The following is a 27,432-nucleotide window of genomic DNA, read 5'->3' as shown; positions in this document are numbered from 1 at the left end:
GTGGGGACCGGGCTCCCCCAGAGCCTTCAGATTCCTGGTGACAACAGCTGGTCTGCCCCCTGTCTGCCAGCCTCTGAGCCTCTGCTAATGCACCCTGGAAGGCAGGAGAAGCCGGATGACCCTGAGCTCTTTTGCACCTGGTGCCACTGAGGGCCTCAGTTGTGCTGTCCTGGTTGCTCTGCAAAAGCCTTAGGACTAGAGTTGGTGTATCTGGAACCAGAAACTCTGTTGGCTGCCCCAGCTCTACCCTGAGTCAGGGGACCATCGGTGTTGCCCTGGGCTTGGCCTGCGGGGCTGGGGCGGGTCAGGCTATGGGGTGACCCTGTGCCTGGCATTGGGAGGTGCTAACATTGGGAGGTGACTGATGTGGAAGAGAAGCCAGGCCTCACAGACCATGGTGATGTTCAGGGAAGAAGCTGCTGGTCTTTGCCTGCCAGGCAGACCTGCCCTCCCCAGGCTGCATCCTGGAGCCTTTGCTCTTGCTGTCCATCTCATGGGGAGCCAGGTGTCCAGTGGAAAGACGGGGTTCCAAGCCACAGAGACCTGGACTCAGGTTCTATCCCTGCCACTTTATGGTTTGCACTGTCTTTAACTCTGAGCTGTATTATGAGAACACAAAGGTGATTGCTGTTGAGTCTAGGACTCTTCAGACAATAGCCCTACATCCTTGGTCTCAGAACCCAGAGGGAAGGGACCTCGCTTTTGTTGAGCATTTGTCATGTGCCAGGCTTTGTCCTGGGCATTTTAAGGATGGCCTGCTTACTCTTCACAACAACCCCAAGAAGGTAGCCAGAAACTGGATTTGCAGAGCCCAGCGTGGGAGCCAGTATCCCCATGTGCTAATTGGAGCTTAAATTTAATGAAATGAAGTTAAATGGGCCGGGCACGGTGGCTCATGCCTGAAATCCCAGCACTTTGGGAGGCTGAGACAGGAGGGTTGCCTGAGCCCAAAAGGTCAAGATCAGCTTGGGCAACATGGCGAGGACTCATCTCTACTAAGAATCAAAAGAAATTAGCCAGGGGTGGTGATGCACGCCTGTAGTCCCAGCTACTCAGGAAGCTGTAGTCCCAGCTACTGAGACAGTGGGATAGCTTGAGCCCAGGAGGTCGAGGCTGCAGTGAACCATGTTTGCAGCACTGCACTCCAGCCTGGGTGGATAGAGCCAAATCCTGTCTTAAAAAAAAAAAAAAAGAAAAAGAAAAAAAGAAAATAGTTAAATGGAATTTAAACTCAACTCCTCAGTTGCACTGGCCACACATCAAGTGTGCAGTAGCACATGTGGCCCCTGCCTCCTGTTTCGGGCAGCACAAATCAACATTTCCAGTACTGCAGAAATTCTGTTGGCCAGCACTGTACTGTGTTATCCCATTTCATAGGTGTGAAGTTGAGGATGGTTGGTGATTGTCATGCGTAGGGTCTCAGTTGGATGAGGCAAAGTGGGACGTAAACCTGTGCCCATCAGTGCAACATAGCTTTCAGCACCAACATTCTAGGCTCTCCAAGCCCAACCCAGATAGCTCCCCTTTCATGAGCCTTCCATGAGTCTAAAGGCCATGGACTGTTTTCTCTGCACCCTGGTGCTGAGCCCAAGGCCTGCCCCACGTCGGGCACTTTGGGGTGAGTATTTGGAGTGGGTGATGGAAGGAATGACTGACTGAACATGGTCTGCTGAAACTGGGGCGAACTCACTCCCCTCCTGATAGAGCTAATGTGGGGAGGGCAGAGCCAGCTGCTGAGGAGTGATGGATGGCCCCTCTCCCAAGATAAATGTGGCAGTCAAGGTAATCGGATTGTGTGTGACGGTCTAATTTGTAGGCAAGGGGAGGAAGCGCCCAGCCATGCCTCACCCCAGCCACCCGTATTAGTTTAATCAAATGCCCAGTATCTAAATGACTGGGCCCAAGTGATGGATGATGTGAGCTTTGTTAAATGCTGTTGCCCTGTCAAGCCAAACTTCCCAAGGCCCTGCCCAGCTCCTGGACTCTTTAATTTGTTTTTTCTTGCTTGGTTATCTCTGCGTGGGGCAGGGAAGGGGGGCTAGAGCTCTTCTGTCTGTCTTAAAGCCTCTGGTTTTTCATGGAGGAGAAGAGAGAGGAGGCCAGACCTAGGGGAGGAGTGGGAGGGAGTCACCTTCTGCCTCTTCTGAGAAGCCTTCCTGGATCGCTGTACAGTCTTGAGGAGTCCGACTCTCCAGAACCCTTCAACAGGGCTTCATCGTGCACTGTGTGGCTTCTTCCCTTCCATGCGGACTCACCCTCACCCTGTGCTTCTCACTCCATTAATGGGGTATTCTGGGATGCAGGACATCCTTCCGTAGGAAAATTTATCAAGTTTCCCTAATGCTTAGTGCATGTTTGTGCTTCTTGAGTATTTTCCCCAAACCCCAGATCATGAAGATATTCTCTATCACCTTTTTTTTTTTTTTTTTTTTTTTTTTTTTTTGAGGCAGTGTCTCGCTCAGTTGCCCAGGCTGGAGGGCAGTGATGCAATCTCAGCTCACTGCAATTTCTGCCTCCCAGGTTCAAGTGATTCTCCTGCCTCAGCCTCCCCAGTAGCTGGGATTACAGGCTCACACCACGCCTTGCTAATTTTGTATTTTTAGTAGAGACAGGGTTTCGAATGTTGGCCAAGCTGGTCTCAAAGTCCCGACCTCAAGTGATCTGCCTGCTTTGGCCTCCAAAAGTGCTGGGATTACAGGTGTAAGCCACCGTGCCCAGCCTTTCCTCTGTCACCTTCTAGACAGTATGTTGTTTTGCTCCCCCTCTCTCCACTCCCCTCGACTTTCGGTTGGTCTGTGGTGTGAGGTAAGGGTCACGTTTCTGGTCTGGTCATTCTGAGCTCTGAGTGTCTGCTGTGTGCCCCAGACTAGGCTGGGTCCTAGGAAGAGACAAAAGATGAAAGAGGCACAGGTGTGACAGTGAGTTTGAGTTCAAAACAGCATGCATACTCTGCCAGATTTTGTGTACCTGCAGTGCCCTGCCTTCCATCAGTGTTAATTGTCACATGTGTGCCAGGCATTGTTCTAGGCACTGGGGATGTGCTGGCAAATGTAGCACATGGGAACCCTAGCCCTGGTAGAGCTTTTGTTCCAGCGTGGAGGGAGGGGAATCAGGACTTTAAAAGCAGGTGGTGATAGGTGCTCTGAAGAACTATGAGGCAGGGGAGGAAAAATAGAGGGAGTCGGTGGTGGGGAGGTATGACAGTTCATAAACGGGGAGGTCAGGGAAACTCTGGCTGCATGAGGATGAGGAGGTGAGTGAATCACGTGGCTGTCCAGGACGAGAACCTTCCAGGCAGAGGTGGCAAAGTGTCTGGTAGGTGTCAAGGATAGAATAACCCTGGAAGGAAAAAAAGCCACCAGCAGCGGTTCCCCTTTGGAAGGAACGGCAACAGGGAGGCGTCAAGGAGACTGTTTTTCAATGCACGCCTTTTATTCGACTTCTGTATATTTCTAATCACGTGCCCATATTACTTCTTCAAAATAGCATTTCAAAGTTAAGAAATGTGGAACGGTGAGGTGGAATCATAGGATGTAATGGGAAAACTGGGTTTGGAGGCTGGGGAAACGTTAGCTTTATAAGGAGAATGGATTTGTGTAGTACTTATGTAAATGAAAAGTAATTGTATTAATTAAAACCAAATAGATCCCACTCTGCTGTTTTCACTGGTTGTCCTTGGGCAGGTTTTCTTAACCTCTCTGAACACTAGTTTCCTCCTATCAAATCAGGGTAGCTGTCTCCACAGGATTGTCAGGAAAATGAACAGAGAAAGGAGACGTGTCTCGTTTCTGCCTAGCCTGCAGTTGACCTTCCCGAGGACACGTCCCTGCATGACCTGGCTCTCTTCAGGGCAGAGAGAGACTGTATCCCTGTCTTCAGATTGTCCGGGGGTTCGAGACCCCAGGAAAGCCCAGACTCTGCACTCCGGCTCCCCCAGGGGTAGTTGGGTGTGCTCCAGACCCCCAGGCTGAGCGTCATGAAAGACCCCGTGGCCCCGCCGGGTGGTCGGGTTTCTGACCCAGCCGGCCCCTCAGAGGCCCGTCCAGTTCGCGCTTGTCCAACTGGTGCGCACTCAGCTCAGGCCAGCTGGTCACCCAGCTCCAATGCCCCTCCCTACCCGGTGTTTCCTTCCCTCTCCCTACGTGCTGTGTTAATTTTTCATGGCCTCCATCAGAGGCAGAAGGCAGAGAGCTGTTTTCTGCAGGGAGAGAGCAGGCGCTGGAGGGGGAGGAGGGAGAGAGCTGCGTGCTGATTAAACACTGCAGAGGCCTAAACAAATGACGGCTCCCTCCCCCAGCTGCTCTGGAAGAGAAACAGGGAGCCTGGCCTGAACTGCAGATAGCCCAGGCTGCTGTCTGTCCCTCGCCTACCTGGGGCTGCTTCCTAGAGCCAGCAGTGAGGCAGAGCCTGCAGTACCTAATTCAATTCTTACAGCCACTCTTTGAAGCAGGCTCCAAGGCAGAAGGCTGAGGGACACCAGCAAGTGGTGTTGCTGAGAGATGCTGGGCAGGGGACAACAGTGCCCTCTCAGAGTAGAGGCTTTAATTAGACCACACATGCAAAGTGCTCAGAACAGTGCCTGGTCTGAATCAAGTTGTCCATCCATAGCCACTGTCAAGGTTACCTTGTTACACCTTTAGCGCGCTGAGGTGAGATAGGTTTGTGCATGCAGGCAAAGAAACCGAGGTGCACACGCCTGCCAAGATCACATAGTTCATAACTAGTAGATAAAGCCAGGGCTCCATGTGTCTGACTCCCTTGTAAGACTCCTTTCTCCTGTCTCATAGGCCAGGGAGAGAGAGTTCAGGGTCAAATCTCCAGAGCTTTGAATGCAAAGGTCAGGGGAGGTCCACAGCAGTATCAGCGAACGTTTGCCAAGCACATGCTTCTGCTGGCCCTAAGAACTTGCTTATGTCCTGAACCCAAAAGGGGAGAGAAAAGAATGGTTCCCCCCATCTTGTTCATGGAGTAACCGAGCACGTGCATCTTGCAAGCACTGAGCTCATCCCCTGGTCTCGAGCAGTGGTTCTCAAAGTGGGGTCCCCAGGTCAGCAGCATCAGCAGCACCTGAGAACTGGCTAGCAATGTATTCGTTGGCTCCACCCCAGACCCACTGAATCAGAAACTCCACTGGGGGTGGAGCCCAACATGCTTGTGTTTTAACAAGCCTTCCAGATTATTCTAATGCATGGGCAAGATTGAGAACCCCTGGCCTGGAGATCCAGGCTGCAGTGAATCATTCAGCCCTGCTCTGGGACCGCACCATCCAGACATCACCCCAGGTGTGTTACACTGAGTAACAGGTGCAGCCAGGAAGCACCAGATGTAAATGGCATTCTTATAAACCATTCTGATTTTCATTGCAACAAGGCAACTGGATATTTAAAGAAACCTCACAGAGAACCATTTCATCAGGTAAAGGATCTTCTACAAAAAGAGAAATTCTCTCATTTCCTCCCTCCCCTCAGTGTTCTATAAATTCAGTCCCTATCTCAGGTTGTCTTGAACGGCGTGTGCTTGTGCACGACTAAAACTGGTAGCTAGCATGCTAAAAGAGTGACATGTATTCTCCAGAATGCACAGGGACCCCTGCAGCTAGGAAGGAGGGCCCAGAGCAATGAACAGAGACCAGTCCGGTGTTTGGGCAGCCAGTGGGCATCCACTGGGCAATCTGCTGGGGACTTGGAGAGGTTTAGTAACAGCCAGGCATATGTGATTTCCAGGGCTGTCAAGCCTCCATACTCTGGGTTTCTCGGAAAAGGAGTAGAACGACCGATTAGGAAGTCAAGATGTAGAAACATGAAATGTGCCAGCCGTCAGCTGCTTCTGCTGGATGAAAGGATAAGAGGGAAAACCCTACAACAGGTTTTGGGTTGAGAGCCCATCTGAAGGTTGTCATCTCCCATAGCACAGGGTCAGAAGGGAGCGTGTTAAGTACCACTGCATGCGCCGGCGCAGTGGCGCAGTGACAGAGATGGTGCCATGCGCTCCTGAGCTTACAACACGTGTTTCCAGAGTGGTCACAGCTGGTGTGGAGCCTGGCCTCGTGGCTTTGGTCTTTGCTGGGTTTAGACTTCAGGTGCACTAGCTCAGAGTTAGAGGAAGGAATCTTCTTCTGAGTTTCTTGCATCAGGAACCTGAGAGTCTTGGCAATTAACCAAGTCAGGCACTGTAAGCAGGGAAGGGTGGGGTGGAGTTGGGGGTGCAAATGGTTGGAGGCGAGATGGTAGAGTCTGGTCAGCAGAATCACCCAGCAAAGCGCAGCCCACCCCAGTCCCTCTCCTGCCCCTTGTTACCGTGGCACACGTCTCCTGAGTCACTCTTCGGGTCTGGGAAGCTTTGTGGGTGTTTTCTTTGTAAGAAACAGTGATGCCCTAGGCTCACCACCTCCCCAAGGCTTAGTGTCAGCACTGGGCCCCCAGGACAGAGCCCGTACTCTGGTTTCATGAGCCCAGGCTGGGTGGAATGAAGCCACTTGAGGGGTCCTGGGGGTTGTCACTGGCAGAAAAAACCAAGGGCTTGGAATTGGACACTAAGGGTTGAGGTCAAATCAAATCGAGGGAGTACACGACAAGGTCTCTTGGTGCTCAAACTCATGGTCTCTTGCCATCTGTGAAGTCCGGAGAGCCATGATGTGTAGACCCCAGGGTCTTTTTGACCCTAGGAAGGGCCCAGCCTCACTCCAACCACTTCTTATGCTGGGTGGGAGAGGACACAGTTAAACTGCCTGCACCCAGCTGGGAAGGGTAAGGAGGGGACCTCCTCAGAAAAGTAAATTATGCAGGGAAGAAATTGATTCCCATAACCCCTCCTTACCCTTCCATCTCCCTGAGAGCCAGCAACGGGCAGTGATGTTTAGCCCTGAGGAAAAATTACATGCGGAATGGAAAGCACACACTCAGGGTGGTGCCTGCTGGAATGAGAGCTGGAGTGCAGGCTCCGTGGTTCCTGGGCATGCGGGTGTGGCTCAGTTCTCACCTTGCAGATGGAGTGGGAGTGTTGACCCAGGCCAGCCTGGGGACTGCCTCCTCACCTCCCTGCGTGGGCTGACCTTGTCACCTCGCCTCTTGAGCTTGCCTCTGTCCTGCCCAGAGGTCCTTGGAGCAAAATGGAGGTCGAGAGGCATTTGGCACTCACACCTCACCATGGACACTGGTGCATTCTTGGGTACCTCTTGGCCTCAATCTATTGCTGGGGGAGGGAGGACTGAGGCCCATTGCTGGGGCCCTGAATGCAGGGATGGTAACCACCCACCGCCTCCTCAGGGCACCTCTCCCCTCTCCAGCATGCTTGCTTTGCTATTAGTGCTACCTAATTTGCTACTGAGGTGGTCTAGACCTCCTCCGCCATTGCCCTGCCGCCAGCAAATTTTTATCCCTAGGGTAAGATGACAGAGGCCAGCCTTGGCCCTGGCCTGCCACATACTCAGGTGTGCACAGAGGCAGAGTATCTAGTTTCTCCAAGATAGGGGCTGTGACCTGTGACTACCCCACCTCCGGGGGGCTTGTGAGGGTCTGAGGAACGAGGAAGTGTGAGCCAGCCCCTCACAAGGGCACAGTACATGGTGACAGCTCCTGTGAGCTGTTCTCAGCTAAAAGTGCATGGTAGGACTAAGGGGGCACTTTGCAGAAGCATTTATCGGGGTACCCCCAAAAAGAAAGGGGCATTCCCTTTCTGTGGACAACACCCTCTTGAGCTTGTTTTGGGGTGTCTTTGATGGCCCCTGAGTTAGAGATGATAGTGTGAGGTGGCAGGGAATTTTCTGGGCTGGGGTTTTAGTCTGGCGTCTTATCCTGGGTCCATGCATCCTGCCCAGCCTCCACTGGGCGAGGCATGGCCAAACCGGTTTGGGAAACAGCGCTGACAAAACTAGCCCTGACGGCTCTGAGGTTCCCTGGAGTTCAGTTCCCAGGGTGAGTTCACACGCCTCGAGGCTCCCAGTTCCCAGCTTCTGCCAACCCAGGCAGCCCTTGGGGAGAGGGGGCGGGCGTGTGTGAGGAGTGTTCCTAGAGGGAGGGACAGGCTGTAAGCCCTCTCTCAGGCCAGACTGGACCACAGTCTGAGAAGGACCTGAGAAGTCAGGACCTGCCCAGCACAGGGAAGCAGGTAGGGCAGGGTGAGCTGGGCCGGGAGCCTGCGTGCACATCCCAGGCCACCTGCACCACCCAACTAGCAAGTCCTCCCTATGCACAGGGCTTCAGCGTGTGTGGGGACCGGGGGTGGGGGTGGCGGAGATGGATAGGGTCATTCACAGCCCAAGCACCAGCAGACAACTCCTCCTTTTTTTTTTTTTTTTTTTTTTTTTTTTTGCCTTTCTTACCCACAAGTGATGGTGATAGAGGTGCAGGGAGCAGAACATGGGAATGATCTAGAAAACTCAGGAGAAGCTGAAACTCAGTTCATCTTGCTACTGATGGTGCTGAGCTGAAACTCAGTTCACCTTGCTACTGATACCATCAGTCTGCAGGAGAGTGAGATTTTCCCCCAAGGAAAACTTATCTGATTTAGGTTCCAGGGGTCAGCTGTCAGGGTCACCAGAGTCCAACTCACAATGCCCCAGAAGTGATGTTTTCTATAACCAAGGAGAAGGCCCAGCCCCTCAGCAGCCCCAGCAGCTGAGACCACAGTGTGCTCCCCACCCATCCACTCTCCTAGGACCCTGTCACCCCCAGAGTCCTCCACACATCGGCTGTTTGACCTCAGCGAATCCACTCTACTCTCTGGGCTTCGGCCTTGATCAACGGAGCAGCCCAACAGGGTGAGCTCTCTGGAGCCCCTTCCATCTGTAATCCCTGCTAGCGGCGTGGAGAGGCAGTCCACCCCAAGTGTGCAGACAGAGCTCACCCAATAGCACCTGCAGGATTGAGAAGAAGGCGTGCTCTGGCAAGGTCGAGACTGGCCTGCACCCTGAGAAACGTGACCCCGTTTGGAGGCCAGGGCTGATTCAGGGGGCCACAGACCAGAGAGCAGTGCCCACCCCCTGTCTTTTACATGTGGCCCAGAGAGGGGAGGAAGTTGCCCACAGTCACACAGGAGGTTCAAGAAGCTGGGGTTGGCACCAAGTCTTAGGAGTGGGAGGCAGGTGGGAGGCGCAGGGCTGTCTCCTGGGGATATGCCTGCTCTCAGATGTGATGTCACAGAATTATGGGCATGAAAGTGGGGCCTTCGTGTACCAGCAGTGGGCGGGGCCATCATCCTGTGGGGTGACTGTTTGAATCACCCCTTCTTGGGCCTGGATTTCCCCTTTGTAAAATACAGGTAGTGTAATCCTTGGCAGGGTCCTAATTGGGTCTTGGGAGGTTTGAATGAAGCAGGAAGAACCACACAGCTGGGAGAACCAAAAGGTTGTCTGTGTGCTCCCACGGCCCCGTTAGATCCTCGTCATCCACAGCAGGGTGAGTCGGGCCAGAAGGGGTGCCCCATCTTACAGAAGCACACACGTGGCCCTGAGGCTGCACTGATGGTGCGGTGGTCTCGGTAGAGCCAACCCTGGCCTCCTGGGGCCCAGCAGTCACTGCCCCCGGTCCGAGGACTGTGAGTCTCTGTGGTCATGTGCTTCCTGTGCTATTTCCTCCTGGGAGGAGATGACCCAAGAGAGCTGGCAGGGAGGAGGCCCCTTTTCCTATTTCTGGGGCACCCAGCAGTGGTGGGTCTACAGGCAGGAAGTCCGGCCCCAGAGCCCCAGCCTCCAGCCAGGCAGAGTAACAATTCTGTGGCTAGTTCTGTTCTCAGGGCTCATGAGTCAGACCACTCATTCCTGCTTTGAGCAAAGCAGCCAGAGTAGGAATCCCAGTTCCTGCCCACCTCCCACCTCCTTCTGGACACAGTGGGATGGGGCTGAGGAGGGGCTTGGGCTCTGCCCACTGCCCAGGCCTCCTGTTGTGGAGAGGACAGCTGCAAAGTCCCTCCAGCCCCTGTACCCACACGCTCCAGAGGAGGAAGGGGTCTGCCTAGACCAGCCTCCTGGCACTGCTGGGCCTGAGAGCAGAGTCAGAAGCGAGTGGCTGTCGGAGTGGCTCTGTGAGGGCCTAGGGTGTCTGGATGTGGGCACAGTTGGGTGCTAGGGGAGCACCCAGTCCAGTAGGGGAGGGGACACTGTCTGCCCCAGGGAGCACCCAGTGTGAAGGGGTGGTGGGAGGCTGGACACTCCTGAGCATCTGTATGATCTTCTTGGAGATGGGTGAAAGAAATTGTATTTTATTTGAGCAATTTTCTACGGTACTTAGGTAGAGAAATGGGGCACCCTCTCCATCCCAAGGGAACATGTATACTACAACAACACTGCTAACAGTTTATTCCCATGTAATGCTTTCTACATGCCTGGTATTGTACCAACATTCTGTGTATAGTAACTTATTTAATCCTCTTGGTAATTTAGGTGGTATGTGCTACTTGTTATCCCCATTTTGCAGAAGGGAAAACCAAAGCACAGAGAGCTAAAGTAACTTAACCCAAGATCACACAGCTGCTATGTGGCTGAGCTGGGATTTGAACCCAGGCGACCTGGCTCCAGAGCTTGTGTTCTTGGTCACTCTGCCTCCTGGAGGCAGGAGACAGCATATTACTGCTTTTGGTTTCCAGGTGGGACTCTGGTGTGAGATGAGCTGTCTCTCACTTGTGTTGACAAAGGGGCCCTTCCTTCACCTCATGGTTCCTCACACCAAGCCAGTGAGCAGGAGAGGTTCCTCTTAGTGTCTGTCCATTTTAGAGATTCGATGAGGAGTCCAGGCCTGTGTTGACTCAAACCCCTGTGTCTGCTGCACTCTCCCGCCCCTCCCAAGCCCTCACCACCCCTTCTTTTCTGTGCATGGCTGTAGAACTCGGGGTCCCAGGGATATTCAGGAGACCTTACTGCCTTGAACTCCCAGGCTTCCCTGGTCCCAGGAACCTGTGTTTGGGAGCTGAAAGAGGAGGATCAGAGGGTAGGGGAGCACAGCCTGGGCCCAGGAGCAGAAGGAGCAGCACCATCTCCAGGGAGGCCTGGGTGAGATGCTGGGAACATCTCACTAACATGAACAGCAGTGCCAGCCCCTGAGCAGAGGATGACCAGGGCTGTGGCTGGCCCCCATGCTGTATGAACTGTTGCTGCTGTGAACTGCTTACCTCCTGTTCCGCGTGACTGGGGTTGGCTGTGCATGTCATGAAACAGGTGTCATGTGACTCAGTTGTAGGTTTTATTTGAGGACAGCAGCAGTCTCTGGACACATTCCTGATGAGATTCCTTTCAGAACCCTGTTTCTGAAGCTGGTCTCCTGCCCCCAGGAATGGGGAGCTGCTGGTGGGTTTAAAGGCCGCTGAATGCCTGGTCACAGATACTGCTCCGATTGTCCGGGTCTCAGTGTCTGTCCTTCCTTCCCAGTCGTCTCAGCATATTGGGTTATTTCTAGCTGAGATTCATGTCAGTGTGTTAGTCATCTGTTGGCTGCGTAGCGTGTGCTAAACGCCATGCTGGGTGCCAGGGTTGTAGAAGTGAAGCCCCCGAATCCGTTCGTGGCCCCAGGGGCTCATATTCTTGCTACGGAGCACCACAGCATTCCCCTGGGTAGCCTGGCCCACGATTCGTGTCTGCATCCATCAAGCAACTGCCATCTACCAGGCCCTGTGCAGCCTCTGGGGATACAGATTGGAAAGAGGTGATCAGAATGCATGGATGGCAGAAGTCCTCTGACCGCCTTGCAGAGGGCAGGTTGGCAGGAGGCAGGTTTGGAGATGGAGATGAATGACAGGATGCTGTTGTCATAATTCAGAGGAGAACCGGCAGGGCTGCAGAAGGTGATTGGATTGGAGCAGGCAAGGAGCAAAGGGAACAGACTGCAAAGATCATCAGGATATGGCGACCAGCGGGTGGGACACGGAGGGGCCCGTCTTCCTGAGGCAGCTTGAGGTGCTCCCTGGGATTCTAGTGGATGTGGGAGAAGGAACCTGCGACATGTCAGAGGGGAAAGAGTGCGAGGACCAGTGTGGGGGCCTGGCTCTCCTGTCCCTGACTCAACAGGCAAGCCCCTGCAGCTCCCATGCCCAGCCTCCCCCGCTGTGGAGTGGCACCGCTCTCACTGCTGCTGCCACTTCAGAGGGTCTTGTGTGGCATTTTGTAAGCTCATGGGATGGAAGCATCTGAAAATGTATCATTCATATTTTTATTGGAATCATGAATCCCACTTGCCACCTGCCAGGGCATGGTTTGAGGATGAGAGGGCCCTGCTTCAAGACGCTGCCGCCACTGCTTCGCAGGCCTCTTCCTGGGCCCCTCTGAGTGCTGCCCCATCCCTGGGGGTCCCCTGGGTCTCAGAAGCACCCCTCCCAACACCTCCCCACAACACACAGACACACACACACTTCCTCTGTTCTCCAGCAGCCTTTTAGCTGCTAAGATGCTCTTTGATACTTAGGCCTTTGTTTCATTTTGCATGTGGCTTCCCCAGGCTGCAGTGTGTTCGATGACTCTCCCGCCCAGCCGTACATCCAGGCTTCTGTTCCCTCCTCCAGATGGCCTTTCATCCCTCCCAGCCTCCCCCTGCACCCCACTGCTGCTGTCATCCATTCCTGACTGCCAGATCTTACCGGGAGCAAGCATCCCAGGCCTCTCACTGTCCGCACCTCCCCTTGCCTGGCTCCATCAGGATCACCTCTTTCCCTATGGCTGCTGTGGCTGCCTCTGCTTTCTTGCTCCTTTTCAAGCCAAGTACAGCCTGGCGAGGAGGAAGCCTTTCCCAGGTGCCCAGGTGAGCGTACCTGCTCCCCGTGACACCCGACCCGATCGATGCTAACAAAGGCTGGTCACTTGGCCTGTCTGGACAGTACATGTAGCTCCACCCTCCTCACCTGGCACTCAGGCGATTCCTGAACTAGGGCTGCACTCTTCTGCCTCTCACCTCCTCATTTGGTCAGCCAGTCCTGGGCCTCTGTGCTACTGGGAGCTACAGGTACAGGGGCAAATACAGGGCCTGTCACTGCCCCTGGGGAGGGCACGCCTGAGCAAGCCAGGACCAGCTGCCCCGGCATCCCCACTCAGGCCTGCCTCACCCAACATCTGGTTTCATTTTTTCCCCCTAAAGGACAGACAATATGGGGGCTGCTGGCTACAGGGGAGTCGCTGGAAAGGTCTTGGGGAAGCAGATGTTGGGAAGGTGGCTCTTCCTCAATGCCCTCCTGCCTGGTCCCCTCCTGATCCTCAGAGCCAGTGCTTGTTCACTCCCATTTCTGTTTCAGATGAGTGACCACAGGGTGACTGGCTAGTGTTGGTGCTGCCTTCGCCATAGCATCCTTGGGTGCAGCTGGTGCAGGGCCCTTAGACATATCTACTGGGTCCCATTTATAGAAGATACCACTCCTGGTCGCACACAGCACTATTTTATATGCCACTAAGAAGGAAGAATGTGCTGCCGATCACACTATGGCATGGCGCCACTGGAGGATGCGTGCTGCTTGTCAGTGATCTCAGTTAAGTCACGGCTGGTGTGGAGTGGGAACCCTCGTGTCCCCGTGGCTTCCTGGAGAAGCTACAAAGACTAGCGCAGGCAACAGGAGCATGAGGTCAACTGTCCCTTCTGCTGAGGTCAACTCTGCCTCCTGCTGGCCCCTCCGGGCTGCTGCTTCCCTGAGGATGTGGCAGTGACTATCTGGATCTTATCTACTAAAAGCCAGGGCTCTAGAGGGGGTCAAGGGGGAGGCTGGGCCTGGGTCTTGGGCTGTTCTGGATCCTGGGGAACTGTCCCCGCTACCCCTACAAAAGATGGCCACTATTGAGGGTCTGCCGTGGAAGTCCCATGGGGTGTCCTAGGGAAAGAAGAAGTAATGCCTTCCCTCCAGGGCCACCGGCACCTTGCCACCAGCTGAAGCAGAGGCACAGCTGCCTCCAAATGGGGAATTGATTTTTGCTTCCTGTGTCTCAGAGCAGGACACTCGATGTCCTCATTCTACCCCTAGGCGGCTCGGAAGGAGGCAGGGGGAAGGGGCCCTGTGCAACATGTGTGCTAAATGAGCACACAGACCTGCTCATCTGCTCAGGGCCCCCGCCATCTCCATGAACTTCTGGAGCTTTGTGCCTGCCCAGGCCCTTTGTCTCGCCCTCTGCTGTGTGATCAGAAGCAGAGATGCAAGGTCCCAGGACCATCCTGTTGGTCTCTTCTCTACTGACTGAGGCAGAAACGCCGATCGTGATATAATGAGCACATGCAGAGATTTGTGTGCCTGGCTCCCCTGTGCTTCATGGAGGTAATGCAGTCCCATCTGTATGGCTACCCTAGGAGATGAGGAAACTGAGGTGCAGGAAGGTTAAGTCACTTGCTCAAGGGTGTCACACAGTAACAGACAACTGGGATCAGGTCTTGTGGGTTGGTTTCAGGCTATGCCTCAGCAGCCTTCCCAGTGTTCTAGGATACAGAGGTGGGTATGGGGTTGCAGGGTTGGTGAGGGTCCTTGGCCCTCTGCCCATCCTGCACACTTACTGGCTTCTACTTGGATATCAGTGGGGTTGGTTGGCAACACTAATTTACACCCCATATCCAATGAAGCAGGCAGCTCCTGTTAAACGCATTTTATAGATGGGAAACTGGAGGAAGCACCGTTAGAGATGAGCCTTAAAGAAGTGCAAGTTCTGTAAGGAAAGAGGCATGAAATTGCAGGGTGTCTGGTGGGGCTGGCGCATAGAGAGGTGGGCCTGGAGCCTGCTGGGCAGAGGGGGCTTACAAATAAGAGACCACCTCCTGTCTGGAAGGCTCTTTCTTGCCTGCTACAAGCAGAGCACACACGGCGCTGAGAGGCTCTTCGTGCTAACTACATGCCAGACGCTTTTAAACACTTTGTAGGAGTTAGTGTCATTCAATAGCACAATAAGGCTGGGCTCAGTGGCTCATGCCTGTAATCCCAGTACTTTGGGAGGCCGAGATGGATGGATCACTTGAGGCCAGGAGTTCGAAACCAGCCTGGCCAACATGGCAAAACTCCATCTCTACCAAAAATATGTATACACACACACACAAAATTAGCCAGGCGTGATGGTGCACAACTGTAGTCCCAGCTACTCGGGATGCTGAGGCACAAGAATCGCTTGAACCCAGGAGGCAGATGTTGCAGTGAGCCAAGATCGCTCCACTGCACTCCAGCCTGGATGACAGAACAAGACTGTCTCAAAAAAAAAGGAAAAAAAAGTAGCACAATAACCCTAAAGAGTAAACATTAACATTTGGCAGATAAACTGAAGCCCAGAGAGGTTGTGTCATTTGCCTAAGGTCACGTAGCTGTGAAGGGAATGAGGTTTCGAGTCGAATCCAGACTTTCAGAGTCCCTTACCCTGAACCACAGGGTGGTAGCTGCCCGCTGAGGTCAGGAGAGGTGAGCGCCAAGGCTTCCTCCCAGCCTGCGGAGCTTTGCATGTCATCTTAAGTGGTTTGGACTCAGCAGTGGGGGCCATGTGCGGTTTCAGCAGGGGTGCTAGCCTCGCCTGCTTCACTGCAGTACCGCCAGCACACAGAAGGTGCTCAGCAGCCAGTTGTTGAATGAACGGTTGGGTGAGTGATAGAACACCTTGGTGCTACTATAGGTTAGAATGGATCGAGGCGAGGGAGTCTGGTCACAAGGATGCAGTTTGCAGAGGTGAGGGGAGCTCAGTGGGTTCACTTCAGACGGGTTAGGTGGTGCGTGCTTATACGTTTTACACTGAGACGTTTGAGGAGTGCTTGGAAATCTGGATTAAGGCTCAGCATTGGCAGTTGGGAGTCTTGGGGTGATTCCCTGCTGCTGTCCCAGCCCCAGCTATGGTCACTATGAGGTGAGCTGGAAGGCCCCAAGGTCCTCGGCACCAGCCCCTGGACAGGCTGGAGAGGATGACAGGGGATGGGGCTTGGTGAGGACCCTGAGAGCCCAGTTTCTGGGGTGCCTGTACCCAGCTCAGCACCTGCTTGATAAGAACCTGCTACCTTGCATGATGGGGGAGAGGGGATTTGTTTAGGGGTCAGAAGCACTGCATTTGCAGGTGGTTGTGCCTCTATTTCTCCTCCCCCAAAGAAGGCTGTTACCCATCAGAGATCTTGCTGGAGGAGAGGGGGCAGTGGGTACTGCCATAGCTGTTCTGTCAGTATGGCTGACAGGGGGTGGTCCCATGGGCCTCTGTGGCCAGCTCCTCAGGCTCCCTCCTGACCCTAACCCCCTTTCTATGGCTGTATCTCTGCTCCCAAAAGCCCCTCCTGCTTCTTGGTTTCTTTTTTATTTCTTTCTTTCTTTTTTGGAGGGGAATGGAGTCTTGCTCTGTTGCCCAGGCTGGAGGGCAGTGATGTGATCTCAGATCACTGCAGCCTCCACCTCCCGAGTTCAAGCAATTCTTTTGCTCAGCCTCCCGAGTAGCTGAGATTAGAGGCGCCAGCTACCACACCTGGCTAATTTTTGTATTTTTAGTAGAGACAGCGTTTCATTGTATTGGCCAGGTTAGTCTCGAACTCTTGACCTCACGTGATCTGCCCACCTCAGCCTCCCAAAGTGCTGTGATTACAGGTGTGAGCCATCACGCCCAGCCCCTGCTTCTTGGTTTCTGACAGGCAGAAGGCCTCCCCATGTTGACACCCCAGATTGGAAGGGGCCCAAAAAGTTTGCACGGTGGAGCTAAAATTCCTCTCCACGCCCCTTGGCAGGCTTTGGAGTATCTCACTGCCAATTGCTTAGCCCCTTGGAGGGTGGCCGTGGGTCTAATGGCATTCATTGACAGCTGTGCAAGTGATGTGTACATGGGCCTCCCGCTGTGGGAGCACCAGGCAGGAGGCCAATCGTCACCCGTCTGTGGGAGAGAGGCAGTCACATGTACTGGCCAAGGCTGTCCTGGGCCCAGGCGAACTGCATTTTATGAAGGGGGAAAGGGACATTGGGTCCTAGCTGCCATTTTAATTTGAAAACTGGGGACCTCTGTGTGAAAAGGGGCCTTTGGGGCCAGCCAGTCACTGATAAGTGGGGCCCACAGGACAAGGGACAGGTTGGCCATGTTGGTTGCCCAGGCAGTAGAAGGCAGTCTTGACCCTGCCTGCGGCACAGAGGGGCTCAGGTCAGGACTGACACTGCCCTCCCATTGCCTGGTATGCTCTGCGCACCACACCAGGTCCTCCCGTCTCTCCCACTCACCCTGGGACTGTTTTCGCCATCCTAGCAAGTGCACATACCAAAGGCACGCAGGTCAAAGAGGCATGCAGGCCAGCCCCGCCTAATTAGAGCAGACAAACTTCCAGTCCAGACGTGTGAGTGACGGCCAAGATCCAGGCGCACCCAGACACCCGCCCAGCTGGTGTCACTCTGTCTGTCCTTGCGTAATCCCCTGCCTGCCTCTGTCTGTCCCTGTCAGCCCTCCTGGTTCTCTCGACAGTGCCCAGACTCTCTTTTTGGCTGCGAATTCCCGGGTGTTGTCATTAACCCACGTTTGCCTCAGAACAACTTGTGTTCGTTTGCACCATAAGGAGAACACGCACAACATCCACCACCCCGCATGGGGCTGCCAGCGTGGCCTCTGTGCTCACCAGCCTCAGGGGTGAGGGGTGGTGACTCCCCATCCCCCCACCACCTCTTGGTTGTAGAAAGTGGCCTTTGTGGCTGGCTGATCCACATATCACGCCTGTTTGCAGCATGCCAGACTGTACAACAAGGCCCTGTCACGCAGCCAGCCTGCCTTTATTCCCTTTATGGAAACCACTCCACTAGGGGCAGGAGGACAAGGGCTGTCCTTGGCTGAGCAGGGGGTGGCCCGTGACATTGGAGGAAAGCCCTGATTCCCCTGTGGTGCCTCCGCCCCCTGCATTGCAGGCCAGCCCCCAGGAGGAGCGAGGGCTGGGAGGGGTGGGGCGGGCAGCAGGCGGCACCATCTGTGGCCGTCCTTTGTGCTGGCAGTGGAGTGATCCCTCCGTCACTGCGATCCAGCGGGCCTCGTGCTTGGCATGCAAATGAGTTTCCAGATGCCCAGTGCGCCCGCACAAGAGGCGGTACCTAGGGGCCTGGGAGAAGGATGGAGTGGGCTGGAGGCTCGTTTTTGTCTGTCCTGGCCTCCCTGAATAGGCTGCCTCTCCAGCTGCAGCAGATGTGTGCTGGACACCCACATAGGGGTGTTTGTTGGTTTCTGGGCAGACACACATGCCAGAGGAGAGTGTCTCTTCTCTCATACTGTCCTCCTTTTGAGGGTGGTGGCAAGGTGACCCCACGGAGGGGGGCAGGATACATCTTTTAAGACTTAGCTCATCCACCAAGCCCCCTCCTGGAGAGAGAAACAGGGATGCTCTTGGGAACCACAGCCCCTGCTTGCCTTCTTGGTTGGGCATCTTTGTGTACCACACAAGCCGAGCAGATGGAGCAAGCAGCCCTGGTGACTTCTTGGGGCTTTGGGCTGATGGGAACCATGTCCAGGATCTGGGCAGCTTGTGATGGCAGCCTGCCCAGCCACTTCCAGTCATTGTGCATATGGGTGTCTTCCACCAGTGCCGGCCGAACGTGGTGGTGTACAAGAGGCCTGAGGGGTTCCTTATCAAGTCAGAGGGGCTGGGGAGCCGCGAACACCTAGGATTTTGCCTTCTGAAGGCTTTCACCTCCTCCCCACCTTGTGGTCCAGCCTCAGGCTCTACCACCAGGGCATGGGGCCAGGGGCAGGAGCACTGTCTCTGTCCCTGCCGTCTCTGGCTGTGGTTACTGTGAGTAGCTTTGCCTGACTGGGCCCCCGTCTACTCATCTGTAGAATGAGGATAATAATAGCTAATGATGTCCTAGATGGTCAAGAAAAAAAAGGATGCAGAAGCACGTTGTGCAGCATCCAGATGGGAGACCCTTGAAATGTGGAGTCGGCTTTGCACCCGGCCGAGTGGCTGAGCAGTTATGATTCAAAATATGCCTGGCCACTCTTGCCCATCCACTACTTCCATAATGCTCAGGTCACTCCCAGCAGGAGTAGGACATCAGCTGAGGTGTGGCCACCCTTTGTCCAGCATTCCACAGACCCAGGAGGCCCCCGTCTGTCCCTCCCTGCAGCCTGGGAGGAAGGCAGGGCATGAGGCATTACTCCTTTTTACCTCTAAGCAAACTGAGGCCCAGAGAGTCTGTGGGCGCCTGGAGTCAAACAGCAAGATGGTGACTGAGCGCAGCCAGTTCCCCCAGCCCTCAGCTTCCTCATGTACTTCAGGAGGACAGGCCAGCTGAGACACGCTGGACAGCCCAGGCTGAGGCACGCTGGCCTGGGGAGTGCTTTTGGCTCCTGTGGCCACATGGGGACAGTGAACAGTGAAAGAAAATGGCAGTTTTCCCCAGTCCCCAGTTCATGTGGGGCTCTCTCATCCTGGATGTGGATGGCTGCTCCGTGCTCCTGCCTTGGGCACCCCTGGCTGCCTCCAGCTTGGCCCCCGACCACCCTGGCCACCCTCTGCTCTGGACATCCTTTGTCTTTCTAGGCATTTGTGCCCAGCAGAGCAGGGACCAACCATGGGTGTGACCAGAAGGTGTGTGCTAGGGGGCCAGTTTCTGGGCAGGAGTTTCAGGGACAGCCCTGCAGACACTCCTAGGTTGTCAGCAGATTCCAAGATTTTGTTCAAACCTTGTGATGTTTGAGCCCACCCATGGGGAGAAGCCACGCTTTGCCTCTGATCGAAGTGTGAGGAGGTGAGCTTCCCTGAGGGATCTGGGGTGGCAGGCAGCTGCTAAGCTTGCCCTGACTCAAGGTCTGTTAGGCCCCCTCACTCCTCCAGTTTCCACTTGGCACCATCTCTGCCACCCTTCCCATCATCCTGACTCTCCCCCTCTTTGCTGCCTCGGACCACCACTTCCCGCACGCGGGCCATTCTGACCCCCTCTTCATGACAGAAGCTTTTGTATCCTCCTTCAAGGGTGTCAGTCCCATCTTACGGTTGAGAATACTGAGGCCTCCCAAGAAGGCTGAGTAAGTCTTCTGTTGTCACACGAATCTGGGAGCAAAACCCGCATGGATAGCACCCAGTCTGGGGAGGGTTGGGGAGGGGTCTTGGTGTGGCAGGGTGTGATGAACAAGCACCCACTGACCATCCTGTCCTTCCTGCAGCCCTGTTGTCCTCCTGGTGCGAAGAGCTCGGCCGCCTGCTGCTGCTCCGACATCAGAAGAGCCGCCAGAGCGATCCCCCTGGGAAACTCCCCATGCAGCCCCCCCTCAGCTCCATGAGCTCCATGAAACCCACTCTGTCGCACAGGTAAGTGGGTGGGTGCCATGGGGGCAGGCGCTGAGCAGACACCCCTCTGGTCTCAGATCTCCTTGGACATGTCCCTGGGGTGGGGGCCTCTGTGCAACCATGAGGATGTTGCATTTTCTAAGGTGCAGTTGTTTTTTTACATCTTCATGAGTGAGCCCTGTTTCTCCCTCTCAAACAGGTTGAAAGCACTGAGTTTGTCACTTTGGTGGAGGCTGTTTTTCTTCAGGTTCTAGGCTTCTGGCAGAACGTTAGAAATTCTGAGCTCAGCACCTTCCCTCTTTCTTGACCAGGGTATTGGGCAAACCCAGAGAAACCAGGGGCTGACAGGGATCTCAGGAAGGCCACGGGGCTGGTGGTTCCAGCCAAGAAGGGGACAGAGCCAGCCCAGGCCGGCCACCCTGGAGCGAAGTAAGACTGGGCTGGGTCCACCAGAAACCCAGGGTCACAGGCAGGCCTGGGCTTGCTGGAGGCCGACAGCACCAAGGAATTGTCCAGTCCACCTGCGCCAGCCTCAGAAGGAGCACGTGGCCAGGACTGTCAATTCCCCCAGTTAATTATCTTTGGAGTCCCTTGCTGAGCTGGGGATGCTCTCTCTGAGCGCTCTGCAGGCTGACCCTGCAACAACAGGGCCTGTCATGCTGTCTGCTCTCCCCTGTGTGTGTCCCCGCTAATGATCAGGAGGGGCATTTGCAGTCAGAGCTCGGCTCTCATTATCCAGCCTGACTGAGGGACCCGCAGCCCAGAGCATACTGCAGGCAGACCTGGGTCGCACCATCGAGGCGCTGCTGGGAGCTCCGGTGTCAGCCATGCTTTATAAATCGAATTAGAGGCTTGTTGACTTTCTGAGCTGGGAAGGACCTTAGTGCTCATCATGTCCAGTGCCCTCCCTGGGCCTGATTGCCCCTGACATGTGGTTGCCTGCCTTGGTCATAAGCCCTTTGTACCATCGCAAGCCTGCCACCACCCAAGGGCACTGCCTCCTCAGACCCTGGGTCTGGCTGCTGAGCAGCTCCAAGCCTCTCTTCTGTAGCAGTGTTCCTTAGTGCATTTACACAGGGTAATTTTTCTTTATTATTATTTTTTTTATTATTTTTTTTTATTTTTTTAGACAAGATCTGGTTCTGTCACCCAGGCTGTAGTGCAGTGGCGCAATCTCGGCTTACTGCAACCTCCGCCCCCGGGCTCAAGTGATCCTCCCACCTCAGCCTTCCAAGTAGCTGGGACCACAGGCATTCACCACCACCCATGGCTAATTTTTTGTATTTTTAGTAGAGATGGCATTGCCCAGGCTGGTCTCGAACTCCTAAGCTCAAGCAATCTGCCTGCCTTAGCTTCCCAGAGTGCTGGGATTATAGGCATGAGCCACCATGCCAGCCTATTATTATTTTTAAAAGACAGGGTCTCACCCTGTTGGACAAGCTGGAATGCAGTGGTACTATCATAGCTCACTGCAGCCTCAACCTCTTTGGCTCAAGCGATTCTCCCACCTCAGTATCCTGAGTAGCTGGAAGCATAGCCATGCACCACTACACTTGGCTATTTCTTTATAGTTTTGTGGAGATAGGGTCTCGCTATGTTGCCCAGGCTGGTTTCGAACTCCTGGGCTCAAACAGTCCTACCACCTTGACCTCCCAACGTGCTGGGATTACAGGCATGCACCACTGTACCTTTCTGACACAGGGGTAATTTTTCATGGTGCAGGACTTTGCAGGGCATTTGGCATCTTGGTCCCTACCCGCTCTGTTCTTTTTTTTTTTTTTTTTTTAATGCCCACGCTTGGTTAATCCCACCCACCCCGTTCTTCTGATGACTGCCCTCTTCCCCTAAGCATTATCACAATAAAAGTACCCTCCCACATTTGAGGGGAGTCTCACCTTTGGTTAAGGACCGCTGCTCTAAAAAGACAAAACCTGCCTCCACCTCCCTCTGTGTACCCTTTGCTAAAAACCACAGTTTGTCTTCATCTGAACCAAGCCGCTGAGTACAGGCTGCAGCTGCATTTCACTTAAGCAGCATACCTTGCAGTTGCCCTCAGGAAGCTTTACCTTATTAATTCTAGCCCAGCCGTCCATCCCTCCAGAATCATCCTCCTCTCATCATCCCATGTGTCATGGCCTTCCCAAGCTTCTCTCCTCCAAGTTATTTTAGTAAAGTTGTTGCTAATGGTGGGCCAGAACCCTGCAGCTCCCCACTAGGGACCAGCCTCAGACCTGCTTGACCGTGATTGTTCAGGTCACAGAGTGCCACAAATCTGGATCTCGGCCAGCCCTTTGCCAGCTGAGTTGAGCTAAGGCATGAGGTTGTTCGGTCCCGGGGTTAAACAGAGATGAGGTATTTCTGTGCTCGAGGAGCAGCCTCGAGCTAGTTGGGGAAATAAAACTCATTGGGGCCACATTGGAATCTGGCAGAGCAGGGCAGGGCTAGGGTTCATTGATAGGCAGACTGGGCTTTGGGATTCAGATGGAGGAAGATGGACAGGACTGACTGTCAGGAGGCTGCCCAGAGAATGGGAGTCTTGAACTTGAAGGACTTGGGCTGGGAGGGGTAGGAGCATTCTATGAATTCAAGCTGGCTTTCCTAAGAAATGTTATGGGCCGAAGAGCTACTCGCCAGCACCCAGTGCCCTGCTGCCTCCACCACCATGGCCTCAGCAATCTGTAAGTCCAGCAGAATGACCTAGAATGCAAAGCCAGTGGTCTGAGAGCTTGAAGACCAGGCTGGCACTTACTCTTTGGGCCATAAGTGGTCTGTCGGAGAAAGGAAAGCCATGTGGGCTGGAAGACTCGCTGAGTACTGGTGGCTAACCAGTCGGTTCCGTGGAGCGAGGCTTCCTCGTGGGAGCACAGGGAGGTGGAGGGCCTGCTAGACAATATCCCACACTTTGAATGGTAGAACTGGAAGGAAAACTGGGGCCAGAGTAGGAAAGTGACTTGCCCCAGAACACACAGCCAGTAAAGGGCAGAGGAAGATATTGAACAGCGCACAGGGCTCTGCTGTTTAGCTGGTCCTTCAGGGTCAACGAGGTGGTATCTAGTTGTTAACCTGATTTGGAGGGTCTTTTTGGAAGAGGGTCATCTGTTCTGATCCACAGCTCACCTTTTTCCCATTTTATAACCCGTGTTCCTTCTCCAAGCCCCAGGCTATTCTGAGGACACGTTGTGGTTGGGCAATTGAAAGTTACACAGTCTTTCCTTGCAACCTTTATGAATTTCACAAAGGATAAATCCCTCATTTCCAGGGAAACTGCAACGGGGTCCATCACCTCGTAAGTCCTCAATGCAATTTCCCAAACAAGACGGAAAGAAAATGGAAAAGAAAGCTGAGCGCTTTCACAATTAGCAAACTGTTTTAGTCCGTCATCCTCCATAACTTTATTGAATGGCTTGGAGGCAGGAAGCTCTTTTTTGCCTTTTCATTAAGGAGACATTGAGCTGGAGGTGAGCTTGGGTGAGCTGGGACAGTTCAGATTTGATGCCCGCAGGTATCTGGCTGTTTGAAGGCTCTGGGTCCTTGCCTGAAGGCTCTGAGGACAAACAAATGGGAGAGGATGAGGGAGCCTGGACACTTACAGCCCCGCCCTGCCCCGAGGGATGGCAGATGCCTAGAGGGTCCCTGGTGACTGTCATATTTGGAGAGCTCGGGTGTCACAATCATGTCTGCTGCAGGCTGCAGAGCTTTAGCACTGCGGCATGAGGCTGTGAGTCAGGCCCTGCGTTCTTCCACACAGATGCTGTGCCTCCCAGCAAGACCCTTGACCTCTTGGCCTTGTGGTTCCCTGCTGATGGGGGACATGGTGCCGCGTGAGCAGGGTGTCAGGAAAGGGTCAGGCTGCCATAGCCCCGCAGCTATTTCTAGGGGTAAGGGTGGTGACGAGGAATACTAATTATCCTCAGTTTGTGGACGTCTGTAGGCTCACTCCCTGTTTTGTCCTCATCACTGCCTGCAGTGGGGCTGCCGTCTATACTCACAGATACCCAGGATACTATACAAGAGAAGGCAACCAGAGAGGCCTGGCAAGGTCCAGGGCCAGTGCCTGGGCAAGTAGGACACCTTCCAAGTCCCTGCAGTGACCTGGACTTGAAGCCAGTGAAGTCTTTCCACCTCCTTCTTCCAGATTTTTAATGAGTGGTTAAAAAAGCCATTTGTGATTAGCACATTGTCCTTATGCAGATCAGTGTTGCAAAGGTAATTAAAGGCCTAATAAATCTTGTTTATGCTGTTAATTTGATTACAGTCAAAACTCACTAGGGCTGGGGAAGCCTCCAAGATTGAGAGGTGCCATCCTCCTTCTTACAGGTGTGGGATTTATGAACCCCAATGGAGAGGCTTCTGGGTGGGAGGATCCCTGGCATCCCCTGAGTATAGCAGGTGGGGGAACAGGCCCTGGAGCCAGGCTGCTGGGCCTTGAGTTTCAGCTGGGCCATATTCTAGCTGGGTAACTGGCCAGTTACTTACCCTCCTTGTGCCTAGGTTTCCTCATCTGTAGGAGGGGAGTAACAAAGTGGCAGGAGTGGTGTGCTTGTCGCCAAGCCTGGCACACTGGGAGCCCATGGACCAGTCATTATTCCCCTGATCCTCAGCCAGGTGCCATCAAATTCTTAGGTGCTTATTCATGGCCAAACAAGAAAGAAGGGGGCAATCAAAACCAGCCACATCACACCATCTCCACAGCTGTCATTTTTAGCTCGTTTTTGCATAGCTTCACCAAAGCTCAGTTTATGTTAGGCCTTTCTTGCCCCAAGAACATTTTAAAAACAAAAAAAAACAAGGAAAGGGGAGAATTGAAAGACCCATAAATCCCTGCACCATCAGTTCCAGATGGCCAAGATGCAAGGGATTTTTTCCTTTCCTCCTTCCTACTGAAAAATTTTTAACACCCTCTAATATGCAGTTAGCTGCACAAGTTCCTCTCTAAGTTTCACCGCAGGGAGGGAAGGAAGTAGGCCCCAGTAATCGTGATGATGGAGAACACTGTTAATGGTTCCCCTAAATTAAAGAGGGTGGGAGCTTCAGCTCCTCACTGGCTTGGCATTTCATTAGCAGTAACACTACAGCCTTGCACGGAGACGGGACCAATATGGCTGGATCAGGGAAATTAATTAGGGTCTGACAATACCCTTAATGGGAATTGGTTATTTCTCCCAAATAAAGCAGCTATTACAAGTGCAAGGGAAGAAATAACTCAGCCCTCCCGCCGCGTTCCTTCATGAATGTGTGTGTAGATGCTGCCATAGCGGGTGCACAGGAGCCAGGAATCATCACTGCCTTATCCCAGGCCTTGCTCATTTTCTCACATTCAGCAAAACCTCGATCAGTGCCCGTGGAGCTGGCACAGACATGTAAACTGTCTACTGTGACTGCAGTGCAGAGAGCTCTATAAAATACGTGAAAAAAGTGCTGAGGGAATAGAGGAAAGTGTCCTTGGTTCTGCTTAGGAGAGTCCTTAAAAGGAGTATGCAGGCTGGGCTTTGAAGTATGGATAGAAGTTTGCTGGCTGGCGAAGGGAAGGCAGAAGAAAAATGAAGAAAGTCTCAGAGGCTTGAGAAACATTTTTTCTAGTTGTCAGGTAGGAATGAAAACGGCTTCCTCCCATTGGTAGCATATTTGAAAAATTCCTAGGCCACTTTGATTGTATCCTGAAGTAAACAGGGGTAGCTATACTATGGCTGGTTGGAGGACTGGAGAGAAAGGTGTAAGTACAGTTGAGCAGGGTCTTTCTACCAGGTTCTGTGCTAAACTTTACTTTTTTCTCACGTTTCTTAGGGAAGTGTTAGTCCCACTTTACAGATGAGAAAGTTGAAGCTGATGGAAAGTAACATGTCCAAGGCCACAGAACGCTTCAGTGGCAGAGCCAGGTTTTGACCCCAAAGACTCTAACTCCAGAGCCCACATAGGGAACCTCTCTCCTGTTGGGCTTCCCTCTGTCGGTTGAATATTAACCTCAAAAAGGGGTCCCTGAATCTTTGCCAAGACGGCCAGTCCAAGCTAAAGCAGATGATTTAGTGTATAAAGAAATTCTTTCCTGGAAGACTATTTGGGTTTTCTCTGCAGCTGGCCTTTGAGGCCCATCTTTACATCTCCACTGTCCCTTCATGCTAGGCGACTTCCCCAAGAACCCCCAGGAAGATGCAGCCCTTCTTGGAATTCTTGTGGCTTCTAGGTGGCCTCTGCAGTGTGCTCCCTTGCCTCGTGGCCATCTCTGGACAGGGAGCGTTGCCTTGCTGGATCCTAAATTCCTAAGACAGTGGTGAGCCTGATACGGTCTGGTGACCCGGCGGCCTCGCCCTTGACTGGCTGTGCTACCTCTGTGAGCCCCAGCTTCTAAGATGGACATCTATTGGGCCCACTTAATGGGGCACTGAATGAGTTCTTAGGTGAAGGGCACTTCGCAAAATTCCTTGCATCTAGAAGTCACTCAGTAAATCAGAACAACAGTAACAGTGGCAGCCAGCAGTTTCAGGGTGTCCAAGGTGTGCGGGACTCTGGGCCTCATACATTTTAGGCACTTACACTTAACCCTCATGGCAGGCTTCGAAGGGAGGGGCTGAGTCAACCCCATTTCACAGATGAGGTTGCTGAGGCATACAGAGAGTGAGCAGTGGTTTCATCGCTTCCCTCTGTGTCCTTCTCTCACTTCCTGGGCCCCAGTGGCCATGTGGCCACAGACACACTGTGTAGGTGGTCGGTCATCAGGCTTAACGAAATGGACATACTCATTTTCAGCATCCCTCCAAGGGTGAGTCCAGAGAGGTGGTTTCTCCCTGGCACATTTTTTTGTTTAGCAAAGGCTTCCTGAGCCCTATTGGTGTGTGCAGACATCATGCTTGGCTCAGGGAGCCCAAGAAATCAGTGACAGCTCCTGAGGCAGAAGGGAGAAGGCAGAGGGTTCTCACTCTTGCCAGGAATTCGAAGAGCCGGTGGAGTTCGGTACCTTGTGCAAGGGCTTCCCGGAGGAGGTGGCCTTTGGAAGAGCCTGGAAAGGATGAATGGCATTTTCAAGGTGGGATGGAACTTGCCAGCCTGAGAAGAGGCACAGAGGCCCCTGTATTAGGGAGCACTTGGCAAAGTGAACCGTTGCTGCTGACATTGCAGATGGCTTCTGGCTTTGGTGCTTCTGTGGGTGGAGCAGGGTTGTTGGGGCAATTTTGGCTGGACAGGACTGTGGCTGGGAGCAGCTTGTGGTGTGATACCGGGCAGGCCATGCTGGATTAGGGTTGTACAGAGTGGGGCAGAATTATTAAAAAATGCCAAGCACCTGTGA

The 27,432-nt window shown here is 53.6% G+C and overlaps 1 protein-coding gene across 19 annotated transcripts in view; it reads left to right on the top strand.

Annotated features, from left to right (window-relative positions):
* Nucleotides 1–27,432, top strand: part of ZMIZ1 (zinc finger MIZ-type containing 1) — a 244,620-nt gene that overhangs the window by 187,037 nt on the left and 30,151 nt on the right. For 13 of the 19 annotated variants that reach the window (XM_063638174.1, XM_055275575.2, XM_055275580.2 and 10 more), the window contains one exon: nucleotides 20,027–20,171. In XM_063638174.1, coding sequence (XP_063494244.1) covers nucleotides 20,027–20,171 — 145 coding nt within the window. Of the gene's footprint in view, nucleotides 1–9,288; nucleotides 9,396–15,457; nucleotides 15,595–20,026; nucleotides 20,172–24,680; nucleotides 26,908–27,432 lie in introns of those variants that run through there. The other 6 variants (XM_063638180.1, XM_063638184.1, XM_063638182.1 and 3 more) reach the window with 4 other exon arrangements.

This window comes from Symphalangus syndactylus, chromosome 4 (genome assembly GCF_028878055.3).
Source record: "Symphalangus syndactylus isolate Jambi chromosome 4, NHGRI_mSymSyn1-v2.1_pri, whole genome shotgun sequence".
NCBI lineage: Eukaryota > Metazoa > Chordata > Mammalia > Primates > Hylobatidae > Symphalangus > Symphalangus syndactylus.
The sequence above is the reverse complement of the archived record's forward strand: the minus strand, read 5'-3'. Positions and strand labels throughout refer to the sequence as shown.